Source organism: Miniopterus natalensis, chromosome 6, assembly GCF_054644295.1.
Source record: "Miniopterus natalensis isolate mMinNat1 chromosome 6, mMinNat1.hap1, whole genome shotgun sequence".
NCBI classification, from domain to species: Eukaryota; Metazoa; Chordata; class Mammalia; order Chiroptera; family Miniopteridae; genus Miniopterus; species Miniopterus natalensis.
The window spans coordinates 34,423,678-34,449,001 of NC_142086.1; the positions used below are offsets into that span (position 1 = coordinate 34,423,678).

Sequence of the window (25,324 nt, forward strand, 5' to 3'; positions counted from 1 at the left end):
AGCTCACATCTGCTCTTCATCCTCCACTGTGTTTCACTGTGTGCACTGAAAGATGTGCTAATGGGCCTGTGATACAGAACCCCAAACTTAAAAAGTTCTGACCCATCAAGAAATCCCCTTCATCATCTCACTTTTGGGAAGGGATATAGAAAATAAAATGTCAGAGCTATAATGTCATGACCACTTAAAATGTCAAGTGCTTGTTATTGCATAGCCTGGCTGTCTGCTGTTCTGATCCAACCTCCAACCGGCATAATAATTACAGATGAGGCATTGCATCTTCATGCACAACTGGTCCCACATTTATAACAAACCCGACGGAAACATTCTCATTGCCCGCCCGAAATTTTCTCCTTTTACCTCATAGCTTAAGACTTTGCCTTTGGAACGGAACATTATTGCTGATTCAAGACAGCATTTGGGGTCAGGAACAAGAACGAAGGACAGAAGAAATGTTTCTCAATAAACCAGAACTTAGTCATTTATAACATACGGATGCAGCAAGAGCCAAGAGCAGTGAACACATTTGTCAAATGCATGTTTAATCTAAGAAGAATGCTAAACTGTGGAGACGCTGCCCTGATCATCTGGTTCTACCTGAAGATGCAGATTAATTTAGTTGTGCAAGGAAACGTACATGTAAGCTCTGTTTTGAACTGATAGCTATGGAGTCAGTTCTTCAGTTTAATTGTCATATTCTGATCTGCTCAGAGAATACTAATGTACAAACAGAAAAACAACAATGCTTCTGTCTAGGATGTTTATGGAAGTCTCCGTGGGACTTAAGATGAGTGATGGATTCATAAACTGACAGCAATTATAATAAAAACCTGAAGTCAGTAACGTGTGCATGGGGGGAACTTCGTTTCTTCTTAACTGAGATCTGGGAAAGGCGTTCCCGAAGCCGCTTCATTGCCTCCTTCCGCAGACCGGCCCTGTCAGATGGTTTGAAGGAAGCCTGCCCCTGTGTCTGGCTGCTTCCCATTACAGATCACTTTCAGTACACTGGAAAAGTCGAAGCTCTTGGAAACAATCTCCAGAAGATCCTGATCTTTTTCTGTGCCATTGATAAATTCTTCTAAAGTCAGTTCTCCTAGAAAATAATAAACAACACGAGTTTCCTCATATAAGAGAAGAAACCACTGTACTTAAAACTGCTATAAAAGACAATCATAGTGTGTTTTATATAACTTTATTTTTATTGTTGACACTGTTACAGATGTCCTTACCACCCCCAACCACCTTCCTCCAGCCCTTTGCCCATGTCCACCCAGCCCCCACACCCCCTTCCCTCTGTCCATCACCACATGGTTGTCTGTGTCCATGGGCTATGCATACATGTTCTTTGGCTGCACTTAAAACTTAAAATACAGCCCAGCCTTCATGGCTCAGTAGTTGAGCATTGATCTATGATCCAGGAGATCCAGGTTCGATACCCGGTCAGGGCACATGCCTGGGTTTCGGGCTCCATCCTCAGCAGGGGGCGCGCAGGAGGCAGCCGATCAATGACTCTCTCTCATCATTGATGTTTCTATATCTCTCTCCTTCTCCCTTCCTCTCTCTGAAATCAATAAAAATGTATTTTTTTAAAAAAACTCAAAATACAATCATAGCAGAGTTTTGTTTTTGTTTTTAATCGTCACCTGAGGATACTTTCTCCATTGCTTTCCAGAGAGAGTGGAAGGGAGAGACGGAGAGAGAGAAACATCGATGTGAGAGAGACACATCAATTGGTTGCCTCCCACACGCATCCTGACCAGGGCCGGGGGTTTGAGCCTGCAACCAAAGCACGTGCCCTTGGCTGGAATCAAACCCGGACCCTTCAGTCTGCAGTTTGTTCTAACCACTCAGCAAACCAGTTTGGCCCATAGCAGAGTTTTAAGTGCAGTAGTTTCTTCTCTTATATGAGGAAACTCAGCTCCCTCTGATCTCCTGGTAGTTCCCAGTTTCCCAGTTTGCTTCCTGTGACCCTGCTGGCTTTCCAGAATGTTCCATTCTAAAACATGTCTTTCTGGTTAGTCACTCAGCTTCTTCCTTTATGTCCTGTCCCTGTTTTCTTTTACCCTAAATGTCTGCTCAGTAATCACCCTCTTTCATTTCCCCTTTGGCTTCCTTCTGTCTCTTTTGACTTTCACTGTTTATTTTTATGAGCCACCTAAGTCTCCCTGTCCCTGTGCTGTTTGGCGCTGTGTTAGACTTTTGGCACTTAATGCTGTGAACAGCATCTGTAAGTCTTCCTCAGTCACGTGAGGAACGACTTCCAAGCAGCTCAGGGTGGAATGCGGGTTGCTGTCCTTCCCGCAATGCAGGTTGTCGAATCCACGCTCCCTTATCCTGACTCGTCTCGCTGTTCTCTCTCTTTCCACTCTTCAGTAACACTGAATGTTGAACTTCAATTTTCTGTCTTTGCGATTCTCATCAAGCTCTCCTTCCTGGATGCTACTGTGCATAATATAAAAATAAAACTAATCTGTTGAATTATAACAATAATACATGCTCATGGTAAAAGACTCAAATACTGCTGAAAGGTGTAGAGAAGAAAGAATTTCCCTTTAACCTCTCTCTGGCCCCCCAATTACACTTTCCATTGATAATTAACTCCTGCTAATCAATCCCTGTTTATATTTTATGAAGTATGCAATTCATACGCATATATATGTTAATTTCCAAAATAGTCTTCTATTCCAGAGGCCTTTCTTCCCACAGATAGCACTGAATATTGTGCCTGTTTCTTCTTTATTCCTTCCTTTGCTTTTCATATGACATCTTCTTATCAGTCATTCATTTTGCAGCTATTTCTAGAGTACCTACTATGTGCCAGGTATTTCCTGAGAGCACAGGAAATACCAAAGTATATAAAATAAAAATAGTTCTTGCCCTGGTGGGTGTGGCTCAGTTGGTTGGGCGTCGTCCCACGGAGTAGGAGGTTGTCCTTCCGATTCCAGGTCAGGGCATGTGCCCTGTGCTGTGGGCTGGATCCTCAGTAGGGGGCTGTGCTCTCACATCAATGTTTCTCTCCCTCTCCCTCTCCCTTTCTCTCTCTCTAAAAATCAATAAACTATTCCTTTAAAAAATGAAAACAGTTCTTGCCCTCATAGAGCTTGTAGCTCTTCATTTTTTTTCTTAGCATTATTCCTATATCTCTCTTTTCATTAATCTTCTAACTTTGATTTGCTAACTACCATGATAATTATGTATAGAGTACTTCATAGTTGTCATGCATTTTTTTGTGCCAACAGATTTGATATTGGTCATTCTTTCGCAAACAATTTTCAGTCTAATTGGGTTTTCATATATGTTCCTGAAGTTTTTCTGGTTGTATCTTGGTGTGTTGTGATCTTCTTTGTCTTTGGTTTCAATATGCATTGGGCCATCAGGTACTAATGATGTGCTTGGTTTTTATTTTGAGAAATTAATGTATATATTTTGCAATCTGGTTGTTTTCTTATATAGAACTTCATATATACATACATATATATACACATATACACACACACACATATATATATGTTGGCATATAGTCAACACTATTCTGGTGTACTTAATTGAACATTTCTATTCAACACTGATGTTTTGATAATGGTAATAAAAATAAAAATCATATTTGATTAGGCTTGTACATCAACCTTCTGCATCTTCATTACTTTCTCTTCCTTGTGCTTGGGTGCACTGAGCTGTCCTTGTCCAATAGTACAATTTCAGCATCTTTTCTTTGATACATGGAATGACCCAGCTGTCTCTTGATGAGATGACATAACCACCTCTAATAATTTCCACGTAAAAGCCACTTCTGTCAGCTTTAGCACTGCATTTGCATTTGCCAAGAAACAGCAGTTTGTTATTATTCCAAAGTGCAACTAGTTTATTTGCTTTCTTCATTTTGTAGAAGCCAATGATATATTTTTTTTCTTAAACACAGGTTTCTATCAGAGGAAACTATTCATGTGCTTAGTTCTAGAAGATATTCCAGAAGCTATAAGGCATTGTCTCTCTTTTCACGTACTCCTCCAGGCCAAAGAGCCCATTTTTCTAACTGCAGGTAACCGAAGTTATTGCCTGAGCACACCTTTTACTCCCCGGGATCCACATTTTCAACCCAGATCTGTCTATTTCTAGGCCTTCTCCGACCGGTATTTCCCATTTTATCGGTCTCTTATACTCTGTTCTTGAGAAATCTCCTTAAATAGTAAACAAAAGTGTCCTCCATCACTTTCTTGTTTTCTGGAATATATTTTCTGCTCCTTCAAACAAATAGAACTCAAGCCTCTTCGTAGGGATACTACAATCCTCATATTTCTCTAAGGAAGCTCGCCTCTTTCTATCCCTCTTCTCCTAGCACTAGAAGCAGGATCTATAGATATTTTCAGGCATTCTTAACCTGACTTTTGAAATTCACTGTATACTAAGTTTTCAACATTTGTGATGTCCCATCGGCTTCCGGAATACTCATCCTTCAAAGGGTCAAAGATTTCAGCCCCCCGGGAAGGAATGGTGTCCCCTCTCTACTCCAATCCCTGCCACCCTGCAGCACCCCTGAGGTTAAAAATGGAAACAAAGCAGAACAAAACCTACAACATTGCTCCTGTTTGGCGATCACCGCTCTGGGTTGCACATTCCAAACAAGGCTTCGCTGGCCCCATAAGACCTTCCACTCTCCATTTCTCTGGTCCTTTTTCTAGCTTTGCTTAACTTCCTTATGAACTCTGCATTTGTTGCTTGCAAACTTTCACAGGAGCTGACTTATTTTATTCTCAGTCTGTAGAGAGACTCAAATGTGTATGAGTGGCTACACCAAATGGCTTTGGTCTTGGTAAACTAGTAAGTGAGACTTCTGACCTGAGATTGAGGTGAGGCTGATCTAAAACTAGGTCCTTAGTAGGAGGGTTGATGCTATTAACTATTTCCAAATGTTTTCCTGAAAATTATATGCTTGTCCAGTTGTTTGCCTCGCTCGTAATGGCGATTTCGTTTGAACTGCCTTTCAGCCGCCTCACCATCCCATCCTGCCAGACTGAACTGACTCCTTTGACTAGTGCAAACTGCCACACTCCACATGGGGCTCTACTGCCCTCTAATGTCCACTATAAGAAATGACCCATGTGGGCAGGTTGATTCTGTGAAAAAAGTTAACTGTGGATTGATGACAACCATGACTGGAGTCCCAGTGCCTCATATCCACACTTCTTAAAAATCTCCTACTAACATTATATTTTACACAGTTCCAAACTTTCTTCTTTTCAAGGGCCATTCCTGGATACGTTGCCTCAATCTCAAATTACTATGCTCACCTAGTCAATTGTGGAAGCACTCTCTCTTCTTTTGGAATATCTGTGTTTTCTTTTCACTCTGCCTCTGAAGAAGTGAATATTTTTTATCCAAAGTGGAATCCATATTTTGGGGTAGAGATAGAAGATGGAGAAATGGGCAGAAAGAGCAGAAATGGAAGCAAGGATGAACAACTCTTTCCAGAAATGTGTAGCCAAAGGGAAGAAACAGAAATTGATCATAGAAGGAGATAGCATAATTGCAGGAAGGGTCTGTTCAGTAAGGAAAACTAAAGTTTATTTGTAAGGTGATGAGAAACCTCCAGTAAAGGAAATAATGATAGAATATGTCCCAGAGCAAACAGCAAAGGGGTCCTTCATCTCATATTCACTTACTTTCTTTCCTTGTATCTCCCTTTACTCTTAATCCTAAAGTCTCAAGCACCATGTGTTGAATATCAATATGGTCAATAAATATTTGCTCAGTTGAATTGTATCAACTGGAAAACATTAGGCTGGTCAAATTCTGTAGTTCAAATGACATCACACCTAGGGGTCTCTTGAAAGGTTCATGCTTTCGTCTAAACAGCACTTCCCATCACCACCACCTCCTGCTTTGGAAGAAACATGAGCCTGAGGAGAGTAGCTGCCTTACCATCATGGTTTATATCAATCTTATGAAACACCAAGTTGGTGAATTCTTCAGGACTCAGAGTGTGCTGGCCATTGAGGGTTTGTACAGTCTGCAAAGATAAATTAAATCAAGATGTTCAACTTGGCTGAAAGTATACACATTTTATGACATTTCCACCCCAATGTGACAGAATTTGGGGATGTGTTCATGTCAATTTTGCTATCCAACCTGTTCTAATTGTTAAAAATAAAAGATTGTGCCTGGCCGGACGTGGCTCAGCAGTTGAGCATCGACCTAGGTGATCGGGGTTCAATTCCCGGTCAGGGCACATGCCCGAGTTGCGGGCGAGGCAGCCGATCAATGACTCTCTCATCATTGATGTTTCTATCTCTCTCTCTCCCCCTCCTTTCCTCTCTCTGAAATCAATAAAGATATATAAAAATAAAAGATTGTGAACACGGTATATTCTTCCACTTGTTTATATCTTCCTCTGTCTCTTTTTGCAACATCCTGTAGTTTTCCAAGTACAGGTCTTTTGCCTCCTTGGTTAAGTTTATTCCTAGGTATCTTATTTTTTTAGTTGCAGTGGTAAATTGGATTGTTTTTTTAGTTTCTCTTTCTGAGAATTCATTATTGGTGTATAAAAATGCCATCGATTTCTGGGTGTTAATTTTGTATCCTGCTACCTTGCTGAATTCATTTATTAAATCTAGTAGTTTTTTGGTGGAGTCTTTAGGATTCTCTATGTACAATATCATGTCATCTGCAAATAATGACAGTTTTACTTCCTCCTTTCCAATTTGGATGCCTTTTATGTTTTCTTCCTGTCTGATGGCTGTGGCGAGGACTTCCAGTACCATGTTGAATAAGAGTGGTGAAAGTGGACACTCCTGTCTTGTTCCTGTTCCTAGGGGAAGTGGTTTTAGTTTTTGCCCATTGAGTATGATGTTGGTTGTAGGTCTGTCATATATGGCCTTTATCATGGTGAGGTCTGATCCCTCTGTTCCCACTTTGTTGAGAGTTTTTATCAAAAATGGGTGTTGAATTTTGTCAAATGCTTTTTTCTGCGTCTATTGATAGGATCATGTGACTTCTGTCTTTCATTTTGTTTATGTGATCTATCATGTTTATTAATTTGTGAATATTGTACCAGCCTTGCATCCCTAGAATAAATTCCACTTGGTCGTGGTGTATGATCTTTTTAATATATTGCTGGATCCAATTTGCTAATATCCTCAAAATAGCCAACCACATAGAGAGTTATCATCAACCCCACAGGCAGGAAAATTGGATTAACTACATAATGTCCTGCAAAAGATATTTTGCTACCCCACTTACCATGAAGATGCTCAGTAGTTCCTTTTTGTCAATAGAACCATTTCCATCAGCATCATACAACTTAAAATACCACTTCAATTTCTGCTCCATTTTTCCTCGTACAACTAGATTTATAGCAGCAATAAACTCTAAGAAGTCAATAAACCCATCCTATGGAAAGCAAGAGGGAAAGAGAAATAAAGAATTGTTTCTGACCTGTGAGCAAGACCTTCAGTACGATTGACTACAACCCACAAGATTTTAGCATAGAACTTTTTTCCTGGTGTTTCATTAAAAAATAATAATATATAGGCATGCATATAGAACAAATGTGTACAAGCAAAGAAACAAGTAACTTTAAATATATGGTTAAATACCTTTTTGGAGAAAATCTCTACTTCTTGTACCTAAAAAAAATGGTTTTAAAATGCCATGATGGAAGGCAGAGTCCTCAGCACTGATGCCTACAGTGGTTGTCTCCTCCTCAGCATCTTCAGGCTTTGACGTCTTCTCAGGGAGAAGACCAGGTACTAATTTTTAATAGAAGGAAAGCATCTCAAGTGGCTAAATTCTGCACTCCTTTTTAGAGAGACTGGTTGATCTTTTTGGACTGCCAGACCCCAGGATTCCTTTTAAGGGCCTCCTTTTCTGTATGAATCAAAATTTCCGAGCCTCTTTATTCTATTAAGAGTTAGTCATACTCATAAAAGCATAGATGAGACTGATGACTGTCAGAGGGATGGAGGAGGGCAGGTGGGTGGAGGGAGAGAGAGTAGCCAAAGAATTTATGTGTGTATATGCACAAGCCAAGGACATGGACAATGGAGGGGAGAGGGACTGGGGAGGGGGGTGGGACAGGGTAGAATGGGTCATTGGGGAGAAAAAGGGACATCTGTAATATTTTGAACAAAAATAAAATTTAAAAAAATATTGATAGATGTGAAGCAATAAAAAAAAAGAAGAAAAAAGAGTCATACTAGTCGATCTTAGAAAAGATTGTTTAAGGATTGCAAACTTAGTTCCTCTATCCTGTTTTGAACTGATAAAACATTCTCAGTTGGGAAAAAACACACTTTATGTCATTCTTGAGACCCATACACTGCAAACTTTGCTCAGCCAAATGCTCAACTATCGTAAGAAATGTGGCCAGCTCTGGGCGTGTGTCTCACTCTGCTATTTTTCCGCGAGTTCAGATGCCGATGGTAGCCGATGACAGACACGCTGTCAGCTGCATTCTCTTTGGAATGCCAAGTCTTACTTACAAAACAGGATGTGACATAAAGTACCCTTAGAAATATTTCCCCTAGAAATAAAGGGCTTTAGACTTATTGGTCTGTAAAGTGATATGTGTTTGCCTTGAGTCTCAAGCTTTTGTGTCCAGTTCCACCAAGTCTCTGAGAAAAGCAACTGAGAAATCACCAGTAGTTCTGGATGTGAAGCAAAGCCTGTACTGTTGGTTAAGGGCTTTTTAAAAAAGACAACTACAGCATCTCTGATATTGGAAGCCAATGCGCTAAGCACTATAGCATTATCTTCAAAAAGCACTATATTTTTATATTTTCTTCACGCTGTGAAGTTTTAACTCAATAGTAGAAAATATATTAAAAAGAAGAAATCAAGACATGGAAACAACCCAAGTGTCCTGCCATAGAGGACTGAATAAAGGTCTGGCACATGTACACAATGGAACACTCACTACTCAGGATGGGACACTGCCATCCGTAACAACATGGACAGACCCTGAGAATATTATGCTAAGTGAAGTAAGTCAGTCAGAAAAAGTTAAGAGCCATACGATTTCACTCATATGTGGGATATAAAGCTGAAACTCATGGACACGAACACCAGTGTGGTGGTTGCCAGAGGGAAGGGGGTGGGGGGGGTGAAGGGGGTCTTAATATATGGTGACGGGAGAAGATATGACTTTGGGTGGTGGGCACACAGAGCAATATACAGATCTTGTAACATAGAAAGGCACACCTGAAACCTATATGTTCATATTAACCACTGTCACCCCAATAAATTTAATAAAGTGTTATTTTAAAAAAGAAAATATTTAAAAATCACCACACTACATTTGGGTATTAGAGTTTTACATTTTATAATTCCAGAGTCTTTACCCCATTTATAACTGAAATAGTTCTTATGAAGATAAGACTCTTGCTAACAGGCTGTAGTCTGGCTGAATGAGTCTCCTAAAGGGAGTATACAAAATGTAAAGCGGTTTTACCTTCTCTCCATCTGCCTTTCCTGGTGCTGGTTACCACCACCTTATTAATCCTTAGCAGAGCTATGGCTGAGACAAGGGAAATATGTTTCTTTAGAGTTGAAATTTATTTAAGATGACATCAAGATGTCGCATCTCCAGATCTGGCAGGACATGACCATTATTTTTTGGAAACGGGGCTGGCAGGTACGGAGAATGTAACCTGGGTGGACAGTATCCAACCAGGGGCACATCTGCTCCCAGGTCTTCCTACTGTGTCTTTAGAGCTGACCAATCAATACAGCCAATTCCTGGGTAGTTACTGAGCACGTTTACCAAAAGGTCACAGAAGCACCCTCCCTGTGAAGACTGAGCTGGCTCTTTATAAATAAAAAAGTTGATCCTCCAGTGTTCCCATAAAAACCTGGTATTTTATGATGGCTTGCTTCATTTTTCGAGTCCCGCATCAGTGATCACAGTTTTCAGCACCACCTGCATGATGAATGGCAACAGGCCACACTGAGCAAAGCTGCCTTTAGAACAGCTCATACTTGATGATTAGGCGCAGCGGGTGGGTGGCCTGAGCACCTTCCAATCCAGGCTTGGAAAGCTCTGGGCAAACCCCACCAGGAGATGAGCATAAATATTTTTATTGCTTGGTTTTAAAACGGACAACCTGCCCTGCTGGAAGTGGCTCAGCGGCTGAGCATCGACCTGGGATCCAGGCAATCGGGGTTCGATCCCCCGTCAGGGCACATGCCCAGGTTGCGGGCTCGATCAATGACTCTCTCATCATTGATGTTTCTCTCTGTCTCCCTCTCCTTTCCTCTCTCTTAAGTCAATAAAGATATATTTAAAAAATAATAAAATAAAATAAAAAATAAAATAGACAACCTGCTTAATCTACAGCCAAAGTTGATTATGGGTGAGAAAGCCTTTCTACTTTCACAAGTGCAGCCTCCTCAAAAGTTCCTAGAAGCAAAACATTTCCTGTTCTCACTTCAGCATTTTGTTATGGAGTCAAGCAAATTACTCCTTACCATTGCAGCCAACTCTTCTTTCCAATTATCTTTCTGTTAAGATTTTGTAGAAATTTGCATTAGGGAGATGACCCCAGTGAATGTGATTTAATAGCTTGCATTAGTGTTGGAGAGGGGTTTGGGTAAATGCTTATTCTGTAAACCAGAAAAAATAATAATTATTGTTTTCAGTTAATCTACAGATGTCAAGGATGGGAGTGGGGGCTGAGTTACAGAGAAGGTGAGATGTCCCTGCAAACGCGACTAAGAAGAATGCAACCCAAAGGAACACTGTTACGTTCATGGTTCTGTAGCTGAGTTACAGAAGCCCCCAGGGCACACAAAACTGTCTGGAGATGTCAGAATCGGGTTCATAAATTGCCTGCCTTAGAATCATGTCGGGACAATGAAATATGCAGGTTCCCCCAAACAACAGCATCAAAACTCCTCAGATGGGGTGTAAGAGTCTATTTTTAAATGCTCCCAGGTGAGTCTTATGTAGCCCAAGACTGAGAAACCATGGACCTAAGCTGTTTTTCTGATCCATGTCTTTCTTCGTTCGCAACGTAATCATCTAAGCCATCTCTCCAAGTGGCTATTAAGTGTGACTTATTTTTACATGAATTTATGTAACCTTATAAAACTAATTAGAAAAATGATGACCCTCATAGTTCAGAATACTGACCTAGTCATACAAATACAGTCCAGCAATCAAAAATTAATTTCAAAGTAACAGCAAGTCATTACTTTCATTTCTGGAACAAACATGAGTTGCACAAAATTTATGGATTTCTTCACAACACCCCCTTCCTCTCTCATCTGCTCTTTCACGTACATCTGCTGCTCAGTCTTCGAGTCTTCGGCAATCTTCATTGTCCACTTTCTTCGCTGCCAGCCTAGTGTGAGAACATCTTACTCTCTTACTCCACCAATTTTTCTCATAATTCTGCATCACGAAATTCTAGAAAATCAGTTTGGCAGTGGCAAAAGCCTCTTTAGAGGATGAGGGAAGGTTGTAAATGGGGTACACACAAAGCCATTCTAGTGAGCCTCAGAAAGAAGAGCTTGAGAGGATGTATATGAAAATAACTTTAATTCCAACATGTTTATAGATTTACACGTTATGTTCTGACGGTGGAGTGGTTTACAAGAAGAGTTAAAACGAGGGTCAAGATATGGAAGCATGAGAGTTTCTCAGGTTTCTGAGGGAGTTTGGCTCCATTAATATGTTAAAGTCCCTTTGTTATTTTATTATTTATTATTAAGTATAAGAGCCCCTATTTCTATTTTAAAAAGGAATAAAGCCCATGTTCCAAGCACTGTGCTGGTCACTTTCCATGCATTACCTTTCATTCTAACAGCAATCTTACAGGTAGCCTTACAACTCGTATTTTATAGAAGAGAAAACTGATTGTCAGAGAAGTTAAATAACCTAGCTAAAGTAACAGAACTGGGATGTGGGAGACTCCAGGATTTAAAGCCAGTCAGCCTCACCCTAAGACTGTTGTTCTTTGTACCACCCAATATTGCCCCCAAACTCTTCATAATTGAATTATCTTCTGGAACAGGTGTCCACAGACGTGAACAGATGGGACACGGTCAGCGCAGCGAGTTGCTCTGGATCCCCAAGTGTGCACGACTTGGTCACACGGCTGCATCAAGCCAGGGAGCTCTGAGCACCTTGGAGCTGCAGCCTGGAGACTGTGCCGCCTTCACGCCGTTGCTGCCCAGGTGAAGCCGGCCTGTCTGCTCTAAGCTGCTTAGCCTCGGGGAGACTTGTGAGCCCCGAGGGCTCTTGGGGCTACCGCCTCCAGCCCCCCCCCCCCCAGCCATCTGGCTCAGCAGGACAGAAGTTGTTCATTCTCTTCTTGCCCTCTCCTGCTCCCTGTCTCTGATGAACATTTCCTCTGTCCGTTTTGGAACCCGTACCCCTCTCTCCCGCCCCACCGACGACAGCCTCTCTCTGCCTGCAGTTTCCCAGGGAATTTACCCAGCTGCCCCTCCAGGACCTGAAGTGTACATGCTGGTCCTGCTTTCGCTGATCCTGTTCTTAGTCTTGGCTAGGAATCTATAGCCTTATGTCCAGTATGGTCCCACCAGCACTCTCTTTCTGTTTGCCTGAGTGAGCCCAAGAAACAGAGATACCTGCTTTGGGGTTTTGTCCCATAGAACCATGAATTTATAAACTGCGGAATGTCGTTAGGGTAACTTGTCATTTCATTGATTCAAATCATAAAATTAAAGCTCTAGGAATAGTCCTTCTTTTTGCAGATGAGAAATGGATTGGACTATTAATAACAATTATATTAATAATCATGATAATGACAACTGTTGGTGTTTATGTAATACTTGCTATACGTGTAGTACCAGATATTATACTTCACACACATGAGCTCTTTTAGCCCTAACAAGACCCTACACAGTTCTGACCAAGAATCGTGTAATCCTGGGTCTAGTAACACTAAGAATATGGAAATAGAGATGATTGTTATAACAACAACTAGTGACAAAACATCATTTGTTCTAGTGGACCCTCTTATTTAGGAAACAAATAATTCAATTCTAACAAAAATTCACCAAACTATAGTCCCAGATTAACACCATTTCTTCCCACAGCATTAACTTGCTGCTACTTTTCACAGAATCACTGTCTGTGAAAAATTCATGAATTGTCACAGCCCCTAACCTGAAGACATTTAGATGTTTTCTTTTTTTCACATGTGACACTTTTCATTGACATTTTACCAGCGGTGGTAGGTCAGTAGCAACATAAGAAATGAAAAGTCTGTTTGAAAATGGTCAAAGGAAGGAAACTCAAGAGCTGGTATAAGCACATTATAGGATTGGGCAACAATTATCCGTGATATTTAATTTGCATTTTAGGATCTGCAAAGAAAGTAGGCAATCTAAGGGCCACCTCCATCATGACAAATACATGTGAGTACTTTTTAAATACTTTTGTAAATTTTTAAAATTTATAAGGGCAATGTTATGTTTGGCATATATGATCTCACCCATTTCCACCTACAGATACTTATATTAATAACAAACACAGACTCCCATCAGCCATGGAATTGTTAGAACGCCCTGAAGAGAGACTCCCCTCTGTAAGATGAGAAATATATGCTGGCTTGGTAAATTGGTTCTCTAATGTGATCTTCACGCAAATCAGACACGGTTGTTCTTGACTTAACCATGACTGCAAAATTGAGGACCTTAGGACACGAGGCTTCCTATAATATTTGACTATTAATAGGTTCCTGGATATACCAGCAAGCCCTGACCATCTGCCCCCAGGATGTGGCCAGCTCAGCAGGTGTCCGACCCCCTGTGAATTAGAAGCCAGTTCCAAGTGTGTTTCAGGAAGCAAGACACTGGTCCGAGCTCGATTGTTTCTGAATGAGCTAACTGTGGAAAACCCACCCAGGACTACAGCCGTGGCAGCCTTTTGCAAGGAACTTCCTCGGGGAGCCAGTGTGGGTTTCCTCTTGTAAGTGCCTGTCTCCCTAAACTGACATTGCAACAGATAAAAAAATCCAGCCTCACCCTGATTCAATCAGCCTGTCTCCTAAAGGTGTTGCATCCCATGGAAGAGCCTGGATCCTTGTTCTTTAATGCACAGAGGCGGCAAATAGAGGGTGTAGAAAATGGCAGAATAGAGGGTGGGGCATATGCACAAGTAATTCCCCATCTATTGCTTGCTTCAAGGCCATATTCCTTTACTACGACTGCAAACAGAAAAAGAGAGGAACTGCTTCTGGATTAATAGTTTTAGACCCAGAATCCTCTTTTTTGTATGTATCCATGGTACACAGCTCTTAGGTGGCAGAAATGGGCCTAGAACCCACTTTTGTGACACACTGACTGTGGTCTCTCTGGTCTGGTGCTCATAGCTGGCTACACATTCCAAATGTGCAGCTTAAAGCAAACAAAACAAAACATGGCTTTGATTCCATTGCACTGAGGTGGAGAGCCAGCCACCGGTATTTTTAATAATTCCCCCAGGTGCTTCTATTATGTAGCCAGAACTGTGATGCACAATTCCAACAGCTTTTGTTAAAATGTATGAGTTACAACAGCCAAAGCTTAAATGTATGTCAGCAGGCACAGCTGATGTCTTAAACGGGTAAAATTCTGTGAAAGGCTCAGCCAAATGTCAATACTTGATGATATATATGGAAATGTTCTGTAAACTATTAAGTGCTAAACAAATATGAGGCGTTTTATTATCACCAACAAATGCTTCCTGAGAGCATCAGTGCTGGTGGCTGTGAAGTTAGTAGCCTTGGTCTTTGCCCTGAAGAAATTGCAGCCTAATCATTGACAATCTAGGGGATGGTCATTTATTTCCAGTAAAGGTGTCTGAAGAACAGCAGCAGTAACTGTGGTCGCCTTGTAGGTCAGACAGTCCGATTCCCGTTACACCTGCAGGGCAGCCAGCGGTTAATGAACAGCAGCGATTATGACACAAGCTAAAGGCCAGGTTGCCTGCTCCAATTTTTTTTTTTTTTTTCCCCCAAGAAACTTCTTTTAATTAAACCTTAAGAAATATCAAAGGGTGAAAAACAGAATCGTGTTAAGATTTCTCAAAGAATGACAGGTTTGTTCATCTTAAGGCAACGGAAGTCAAAAGGAAAACGTGCAAAATTCAACCTCAGGAACTCCTTTGGAATGACAAACTAAGATAAAAAAGAACAAACTGGAAAAAGTATTCATGACAGTACTGCAGAGGGTTGCTACCTATGTTACATAAAAACTTCACATTAGTTAAGAAAAAAAATCCCAATCCATAAACCAGGACCAGCAAACACAAATAGGTTGCTCTTCAAATTGCATAAATCTTTCTCCCGCCCCAATTTCAAGGGCTCTCAGGCAGAGAGAAGCAAGGGAACCAGATAACCAAAGGCCCCTCCTGAATCTCCAGTAGAGCTGGAGCTCCCACGCAGGGAGCTAGTCAGATTAAGGAGACAGTCAAAACTCCAAAATGATTCCCACTTAAGTAATTTCACCCTGAGCTGGGCAACCATCGCAAGGGGCCAATATTGCCTCCAATGGCACAAATGAATGTCTGAGGCACTCAGATCAATTAAAGATGAGAAATGGCGGAAAAGCAACTCTTGCCCCTGCAGGCACGCTCTTTCATTTGGAAATATAATTTGAGCTTGATAAAAAGTAGAGTTAATCTTAAGCGTTCTGCAACCTGGGGCTGAGGTCAGAGTTACAGCGGCACCTCGGTTTTCGAACGCGCCTCGGAAGTCGAACAGGCCACACAGCTTCTGCTGAGGGCAAGAGCCCGAGGCCTAGCTGTCAGCTGCTGATCCCTCGGTTTTCGAACGTTTCAGACCTCGCAGGGCCTTCCGGAATGGAGTGCATTCAAAACCGGGGGACCACTGTATCTGCATTTTACAGATAAACACAGCATCCTTTCGCGGGCTGTGTGGCACCTTTTTTCCAAGTTTCCTCCTACATTCTTTCACATGAGCTCAGAGAAATGTAGGCAGGATAGGTCTTGCCTGATTTTAGAAGTGAAGACTTTAGCAGGAAGAGGTTCTGAGCCTTGCCCAAGATGACACACAGCAATAGGGTCAGAGCTGGGACCCAGTCACCCTACCCTTCCTGAGGTGCTACATCCACCATCCCCATGAAGATAGATTCACCAAAGGGGTCATCTAAAAATAGCAAGGACTCCGGATACATTAAAAGTAAGGTTCGATTTGTGAAGATATTTTAGGAAAACCATCCCATACACTGTAGAAATCATGTATTAAATCCCACAGCTCACCATTTATCCTCACTTTTCTTTCTGGTAACAGATTAATTCACTCACCATTCCCTCCCTCTTGATCCCGGGGAAATGTCTGAGGCTGCTAATTTAAATAATCTGAGAATTTGCTTTGGCTGTCTTGTTTTACCCTACTGGTGTTTAGATGTATTCTAGTTCTGGCCACTGGTCTTCTGCCTTAGACCATCATTCCATTCCTGGTTCCAGGCCAAACCCATACATCCAGAGAAACCATTTTACCTCCCTTGTTTATCTCTAGGTCTTACAAGAGGCAAATCTGATGCGTGTTTCAGGTCCACCCCCACCTCCTCTACTCTAACAATCAGGCGTTTATTATCCCACTTCCTCTCATTAGAAAAAGCCTCAGCCCCGCCCTCCCGCAAGTACACACCTGACAAATGATTATTCCTAGAGCACTTTTGATCCTGTCTAAGGGCTCACAATGGCACTCTGTTGGATAAAATCCAGAGGCCTAGGTGTGGCCCTGAGGGCCATGCATTTACCTTCACACCCAGTGCAAAGGAACACAGACCATGGGCCAGAGGGACCAAGGGCTGACTTTCTGCTCTGAGATTCTCCAAGCAGGTCTCTCACTGCTGGCATCTCGTTGCTGTGAGTGCTTCATTTCTCAGCTATGATGTAAGAATAAATGCAGCCCCAACAACAGGCTGGTTATCTGTATGGAGGGAACGACAGATGAGGTGCTTGGAGTATGTGGTCCCCAGTTACGCTCTGGCAGTAACCCTCCACCTTAGTTAAGTCTCCCTCACACCCTTCTTTCTTCTATCTTGTACTTTAATTTGAGCGTTTCTCTTCGCTGAAATTCTCAGCTCCTTTGTGAAGGGTGAACTACCACAACAATTTAGAGGACAGCCCTTGCAGTCAGACTTCCAGCATCCCAATTCTGCGGGGTAGTTCTAAGCAAGTTAGATAACTTGTCTGTACCTCAGTTTCTTCATCTGTAAAACGGGAATGATAAAAATGGTACCCACTCATATTACTGTTGTGAGAATTCTGAGATAATAAACATAACATCCTTAGAACAATGAGTAATACAGAAATGTTCAGAGTTAGCTTTTATTAATTCAAGTATTTCACCTCGTTCAAGATCCCCAAATGCCTCAACTTCTCCAGAAAGCCTTTACCTAACTAACTCTACAAATTAGTCTTTATTGCATCTTCTGATCCCAATAAATGCATTTCGCATAGAGCAGTCATGCTATAGTGTTAAACTCTACAGCCTTATTTTATTCTTTGGGCATTTACTCTTGGTATAATGTATGTTCTCAGGTAACTTTCCACTCTATGGGGGCACAGAAAATCATGTCCTCTACCTAGCCACCCACCCTCATCCTTCCAAAATTTGTGTGATTTTTCTACCATTACCCACCTTACTGGGATGAGATTGAAGGTTTCCCTGGCCCTTCCGTCCAGCCTGCCTGTCTAGCAAGAGGCTGGACCACTAGTCACAGCATCCCTATAATACCTGAGGGGTATTACAGCATCCCTATAATACCCGAGACCCGTCTGAAACCATGAAACTAGAGTTAGTACAATGCTTTGCCCTCTCTTATCTTTGATTATTTACTACCTTTTATTTTTGGAGATTGCATTTGTCACCCTCTAGATCCTTAGTAAACTCCTTTGAGGATAGGGACAGATTTCTAGTCATCTTTGTGCTTCCCTTCCTTCTACCATGCCTCCAGGTCCTCAATAAACATTTGCAAGTGCAGTGGGGTAATAAACGGTGTAACAGGGATGTGACTTCACTCCTGGAAATCCTATGATCCAGCCCTCCCACCTTCAGTAAAGACCTGCATTGCCTGAGAGGTAAGTCATTATAGCAGAAATCAAATGCTCATTCTTAGCCCTTGAGTTTCAATAGTTTAAGCCATCCAGGATTCAGAGCATAAAATGTGTGTCAAAAGATTTGGAAAAATACATAAATTAGAGCCAGTTTCTCTAGTCTTTCCAGGCTACTCCCAAACTAGATAAAGATTCCCTAGGCTGGGGAGGTATGGACTAGGGAAGGAAGAGAGAGTTACAAGACACTGGGGGATGGGGAAGGGGAAGGGGAGGGCGCGGCTTTGAAAGGCCAAGAATGGTTGGTGGGGGGGGGGTGATAGAAACGCCAGGTGGGGTTGGGTGATGCAAAAGCAAAAGCAAAAGCACCTGTGATTCACTGTCTGGGTAGAAACTCACCAGGTTCCCCTGAGCCTAACAGAGTTTGGGAGTAAAGGCTGTAAGGAGTGGCTGGTCAGACAACCCTGAGCCAGCCTAGAAGGCATCTGTGTCTACGAGTATAAGGTCACGGAGAGAAAACTGGACCTAGGAGGCCTAGTGGTGCAGACAGCAGCCGTCTAAGTGAAGTAGATGAGAAGTGATGCTGACTCGGCAAATACCCGGGTGGGCGGATGCTCCTCTGACCCCTATTGATACCTTGAGGTTCAGATGTGCGCATGGGATTTATATGCAACCCTGGAAAGTGGAAGGAGACCTCTTCTTGGTAAATGGGGGCTAAAAGGATAAATTAATTTCGATTAGGGGAAACTAAAGTTACATTTCTTCAGTATTTGAGTATGTGAGCTGAAATTCTTACCCACTACACAAATTAAAAATAAATTTAAGATTGGTGCAGTCACTGTGGAAAACAGTATGGAGTTTCCTCAAAAATTAAAAATGGAACTGTTACAGGGCACTGAAAAGCTAGGGCATGTGGAATAGGGAAACTGAGACAGGAAAGTTAAAACAAGGCCAAACAGTGTGGGCAATTTGCAGCCAGTTGGTAAATAACCAGCCATTATCTTCCCCAGACAAGGACACTTGAGAGCAAATGGTTAAAAGCCTCCCCAACAAGAAAATGCAGGGAAGGAGGGGGGAAGGGGAAAGGGAAATGGCAGTTTTCCTCCCTAAGCAGAAAAGCCAGCAGTCTCAAGGCTTGGCAAGATAAAATTGCCGGGTGCTTCTTATGAATTCTGGGGAGGCCACAACAAAGTAAAAAAGGGACCTTGGGAATTAACCTGTACCAAAATACTCAGCCGAAGAATTCTGAAACCTATAGACAGGGGTTATATAACTCTTCGGACCCCCACCCAACTCAGTCTTCAGATTAGCCGAGAGTCCGTCTGAGCTTCACAAGCCGTGTGTATAGGTTTGCTTGCCTTGCTTCTTTAATAAAGTTGCATGCTTTAATAAAATTAGCTTCATCACAGTGCAAGCACCTCGAGTTTTCTCACTTAAATTCATTTATATGAGAAGATAAGAATCGAGGTTGGGACAGCCCCCTTCCTCTGGTGGGGCTGTCCCATGACACCTCTATGGTGTCTGTGACAGGTGCCTGAAACAAATCTGCCTTATGACCAGTGCCAAGGCAAAGCCTGCAAGGGTGTGGGATTAGCCAAAGGACTGGTTACAAACTTGATTCTCTGAACTTCAGAATCTACTTACTTTTACTTCATGCACTATTCAAACAAGTTTGGTTAACTTGAGGACAAGCCAAACCCAGGTTAGAAATGGCAGAGTAAAAAGAGATTGGAAGCTTATTAGTATTATAACAATCAGAAAGCTGGGAAAGGTGCATTCAATGGCAGGAAAAGAGACAGAAAAACAATAAAAAACAAACACAACAAAAGCATATATTTTCAGGATTTTTAACATTAGTAAACTTAAGCCCAGCAACTTCAGTAAGCGTGGGTGCTCTGTGGTATTTCATAAACATAACAACCAATGTTCATAATGATTGAGATCAAGAAAATGTTTTGCCAGCACTTTGAGGAGGCAGGAAAGCATAAAATGTGTTTTAGAATGACTCCTCCCCCAAGACAGTTGAAACCGCAGAGGAGTCCACAGAAAGAGTAAGTCTTCCAGGACTCGGGACAGCTGACAGTTTTATTGATCTAATTAAATCTATGGCTTTTTTGTTTTCCTTTGCATAACTGCATGTCATTTTTTTACTATCGCTTGATAATGAACAGTCATTACCCTTCTCATTTTATGACCTGATTTTATTTGAGATCCCCACACCTTTCCAGGCGTTTGTCGTCACGGCATGGTGCACTTGCAAACATAAAATCTCTACGATAAATCACGAATACCAGCAGAGCTCCCCAGTCGCTTACATTAAGCTCCCGAGACGGGCTTGGCCGCCGCGGGACTGTCACCGAGAGGATTGTCCCTCCAGGCTGCCTGCCTGGTCTGGGTCTGGCCTCCTCCCCTGGCAGCCGGCCTCACTGACAGGACTCCCCGCCTCCCCCAGCTCGGCCCTTCCCAGGCTCCTGCTCACGCACGGGAACCACCGGCGTGCCCAGTGCGGTCCCAGACAGTGGGCTGACGACAGAATCGCTGTCCTGGGATATGGCGTTGACGCCTTCAGCGAAGGACTGCAGAACTGGATGGCAGCTCGTGTTCTAACCTCTCAGGAGTGCCGTGAGAGCCCGAGCAGCTCTGTCTAGAACAGACTTCCACTGTGAGACTGGGCTGCCCACAGGGACTGGGCACGAGGGACAGCAAGAGCCACCCAGAGTGAAACAACGACAGCCGGGGAGCGAGATGCCCGCACGGTAGAGGCAGGTAGCAGGCAACACGCACGCGGTGCCCTGTCTCCCTCCGGCTGCCGCAACAGCATCCCACGGACGGGGCAGTCTGAACAGCAGCTGCTGAGGCTGGGGAGTCGGAGATCAAGGCACAGGGGGACTCCGCCCGCTTCCTGGTCCACTGGTAACTGTCGCCCCCCTGCGTCTTCGCACGGGGGAAGCGGCGAGAGAACTCTCCGGGGTCTCTCTACAAGGGCGCTCACCCCACTCAGGAAGGCTCTGCCCTCACGGCCTAATCGCCTCCCTAAGGCCCCATCTCCAAATTCCACCACCTTGGGGTTTACATTTTAACATATGAATCTGGGGTGGCGCATTCACTCTATAGCACATCCAGAACATACTTCAGAGTTAGGAACAAAAGCAGAATCTTTCCCATTTTCCCGCTGATATGTAAGCTCCTTGCAGGCTGAGCGTTTGCTTGCAACTACGCTAAGTACAGTTTGGGAGGAAACAGGCATGCTACACAGGCAGTGCTTAATGCATGTTCGGTAACAAAGAACCAAAGACAATAATGTCCTAAAATAAATCTACTCCTGACATTACTACAAGGATTAAAATAGCCATTAATTTCTCACGGGCTTAATTTTCCCTAGTTCTTGGCTTATTAATTCCTTTTGTCGTCTGCTTTTTGGCTTTGGACAGGGCCTGTGCTGAATTCCACACATCCTAATGGACAGCCAATTGTTTCAACTGTCATAAATTCACTATCCCTTCTTTCCCTTCGATTTTCATGCACAGCCTCCCAATTTAACTGTTTTTCTATGAGCGGTATTTTCCCCTTCCCTTTCATTCTTGATGGCTTTGTCACATTTTGAAATATACAGATCTACAGGTAAAATAACTAAAATGCACAAGGAAAAGCAGGCGGGAAGAACTTTAGCCTGTATTTCAGATTACTTTTTTTGTCTTACTTTTTCTATTCCATATTTTCTTTTCTCATCTTGATATTTTTCCTAAACATGAAATTAAATGTGCCACAACTCCTCCGGAATGAGTAAATTCAAGACAATAGTTGAGTGACAATCCTTAGAAACTAAAATTTATCTGACTTTAAAACTGTAAATCAGTTGTTTTGTTTTTCCTCCAAAACTAGATTTATCAGATATGGAGGGGGAAAAGTATTATGAAGCATTCCAACTTTTTTTTTTTTTAATTCTCACCTGAGGATATTTTTTCCATTGCTTTTAGAAAGAGTGGAAGGGAGAGAGGGAGACAGAGACACACACACATCAATTGGTTGCCTCCCAAACATGCCTCAACTGGGGCTGGGGATCAAACCCGCAACCGAGGTAGGTGCCCTTGACTAGGAATCGAACCCAAGACCCTTCGGTCCGAGGGCTGACGCTCTAACCACCGAGCAAGACCAGCCAGGGCATGCATTTCAACTTTTGATTTGAGTAAGAACAACATGTTGGCTAATTTGTATTGATTTTATCTGCCCATCTAGATGCAATCACACTTTCAAAAGCAGATTTCTGTAATTTGCTTTTCTGTAAAATGTCACCATTGCATTAAACACTTTGAAAGCAGTCTTTGTAAATCAATCTGCACTTATTAGATTTGTTTAAACGATAGCATTAGCATTCCATGCTGAGATTTAATTTGGTTTTAAAATAACTCCCTACATGCAGAACATTTCCAAGGGTGGAGCGGCTAGTTCCCAATTATTTTCACGCCGTCGGTGCTAAATGTGTTTTAATAACTCACTTACCCACAAGCTGTGGGTTCTCTGAAGACCTCCCCATTCAGTGGGATGCACACGTTTTACCTCAAGCTACTGTATATTTTTTTAAAAGGCAAAATGCAAAACCGTAGCCAAATGAAAAGTCAAAGTTCTTACCTTGTTCATGTCAAAGGTATTATAGACTTGGTCAACATGTTGATTGGCCTTTTGATTCAGACCTTGCAGACCCAGGAGTGTCTTAAATTCATGAAGAGTTTGCAGGCCGGAGGGATATTCCATCATAAATTTCCTGTACCACACATAGGTCTCTTTAGCAGGAATTGCTGACAGGCCATCAGCTATAGATTGGCTATTTCCCATCGTCACCCAGTCTACGGCCTTTTCTCAGGCTGTTTTCAGGTAGGGTCTGTTTGTACTTGGTCCCTCACTCTTTACTAAAACTTGAGGCTAACATATGCCCTTAGAAAGCTACTCTAAACCTCTTATAGCTACAGGCTAAATAAGAATAGAAAGCCAGTGAGATTAACTCATCTGCACAGTTTTAGGACCAGGTCATTTACTGCTAACTGATGGGATTGTGCTAACTTGCTATTCAGAGATAGTTTTCTGCAAAGGGCAGAGGTAATAATTTATAGAGGGCAATCCTTGCTGTACTGTTAGCCATAAATTCTGCCTTTGTTCTAGAGTGACACAGTGGGGCCTAATGGAAGAAATCAGAGTTGCCATCAGAAACCTGGCTTCTAGGCTTTGTTTCCCACTTAATAACTACACTGAAACATTACATACCAGTCTCAGTTTCCCTATCTGTAAAATTTATATAAGACTATTTGCCTTTTCACACCTAAATATTGTGAAGATAAATTTAGATGAAAAACATTTTTTTAAAACCATGGGGAATTGATACATTCTGAGTATTCTTAAATTAAAAGGAAGTCTAGGTAGAGGGTAAGAGACATGGGTATTAGTAGTAAAAAAAAAAAAGTAGATGTGGTAGGCAGAAAAGTGTGTTTTGCAGACAAAGGAACATATTGGACTGTGTCTCCTGGCATTGTTCTTGCCTTTTTCTTCTTTAGCTGTTCTGTCTTTTCTGGCTCTCAAGTCTGCATCTACCCAGACTCTCTGCCACTCCAGTTCCCAAGCTGATCTCGTCCCAGCCAATTGCAGTGGCCTTGAGAACTGAGTGAATGAGCCTGAGAACTGTACCTATGCTCTGGTAGAAGAAATGAATTGCCAGGTCGTCCTCAAGCCCTCTTGCTACCAGCCAGACTGAGGAGTAAGAGAATTAAGTTATTACCACCTACCTAGGGCCATCTGGTTCCAAGTATGCGTCTCCTCTCCTAACCTTACTCCCTTTCCCCCCAGTTCCCATATTGACTTGGTTCTCAAGTCTGGTCTCTGCCTGAGTCCCTATACCTCAGTCCTGATTACCTTTTTAAAACCCTAGATTCCTCAAGAACTGGAGCCATGGGGGCCTTAAGTGAACTGTCTTGACAAGAAGTGGTGATGGTTAAAGGGTGAATGTGATTAATTTTGTTTCAAACACACTATTGTAGATTTTCAAGAGAACATTTTAATTTCATAATTATATGAAACAAGTGCTCAATAAGGGCATAGAAATTTGGAGCTCGTTCATTTGGTACTGTTACTTGAAAACCATTAGAGTAGATGAGATAATAAGGACCCAGTCCTGGGGATTATTCAGTTAGGAAATATGAGGAATGTCCTGTTAGAATCTTCAAAAGCCATTCTGTGGGAAGTCTCTCTCCAGACTCTTTCTAAATGTCCACCAGGAGGATGCTCAGAGGCACTGACTTCTTATCACCATTAGCATTTACTAATCATCAATTTTTAGATTCAAGGAAGAATGGATACGGATGATGACACAGGAAGGTAATGAAAGTTTTCAAGGGACCAAGAAAATCCCTCATGGAAGAAAAAGTTTGGGTAGGTCAAGAATTCAAGGACATGAGATCCAGAAATCATACTTTAAAAAAAATACGCATAATGATTACTTGTTGATCGAGAAGAAAAGACTAAAACTATTACAAATAGTATGAGAATTCTTATGTTGGATACAATATTGATATCTAAACTTCAGGAGTCTTGCTATATAAAGCATTAACCAGTTATAAGATAATGACAGAAAGAAATAATGGGAAAAGGCTTCATTTATAATAGCTCAAAGCATAAATCTAATTAATTACAATGAATATAGCTAGAATGAACTAGATGTATTTGAAGAAATATTTTAATTGCTAATATAGGGCACCAATGAAGACCTGAGCATATAGAAAGGCATATTTTGTTTGGTCTTGGGTAGAAAGATGTGATATTTTGAAAAAGGCTTTTCTATCTTAATCCAAAATATCACCACAAACCCAACAAAATACAGATAAAATCTGAGGGTGGGTGGTGAGTAAAAAAGCTAAATCTAAGTTTGAATTAGAATTAAACATGCAAAGATACACAGGAAAATTCTAAAATATAAAATTACTGACTAGCCTTACCAGAACAACATGGATGTGACATAAGAAAAGATGGGACAATCAATGAAAAATTATAGAAACTTCTTTTTAGAACTTGGCTCAAATACAAATAAGAATTTAACATGCAATAAGGGTGGCTTGCAGATCAGTGGGGGGAAAGATTGGTTATTTAAGTGACTATCTGGAAACATACACAAAGTTGGATTTTTAACTTAGTCCTTACACCAAAATAAATTCTAGGTGAATCAAAGATTTAACAATATAATCATTAAAATCATTATAACAAAATGGAGTAAAACGTCTTTATACTTTTTGCACTGGAAAGTCCTGTCTAAATATG

At 41.8% G+C, this 25,324-nt stretch overlaps 1 protein-coding gene across 2 annotated transcripts; it reads right to left on the reverse strand.

Annotated features, from left to right (window-relative positions):
* Nucleotides 1–938: 938 nt before the first annotated feature.
* Nucleotides 939–22,858, reverse strand: GUCA1C (guanylate cyclase activator 1C). 2 transcript variants are annotated; one of them, XM_016212503.2, is made up of 4 exons: nt 22,655–22,858; nt 7,237–7,386; nt 5,920–6,007; nt 939–1,093 (listed from the first exon to the last, which is right to left on the reverse strand). In XM_016212503.2, exons 1-4 carry the CDS (start codon nt 22,856–22,858, stop codon nt 939–941), a joined length of 597 nt encoding a protein of 198 aa, XP_016067989.2. The 2 variants fall into 2 exon arrangements, with proteins under 2 accessions (XP_016067989.2, XP_087673987.1); XM_087817861.1 differs by having other exon boundaries at nt 985–1,093; nt 5,880–6,007.
* Between the last annotated feature and the right edge of the window lie 2,466 nt (nt 22,859–25,324).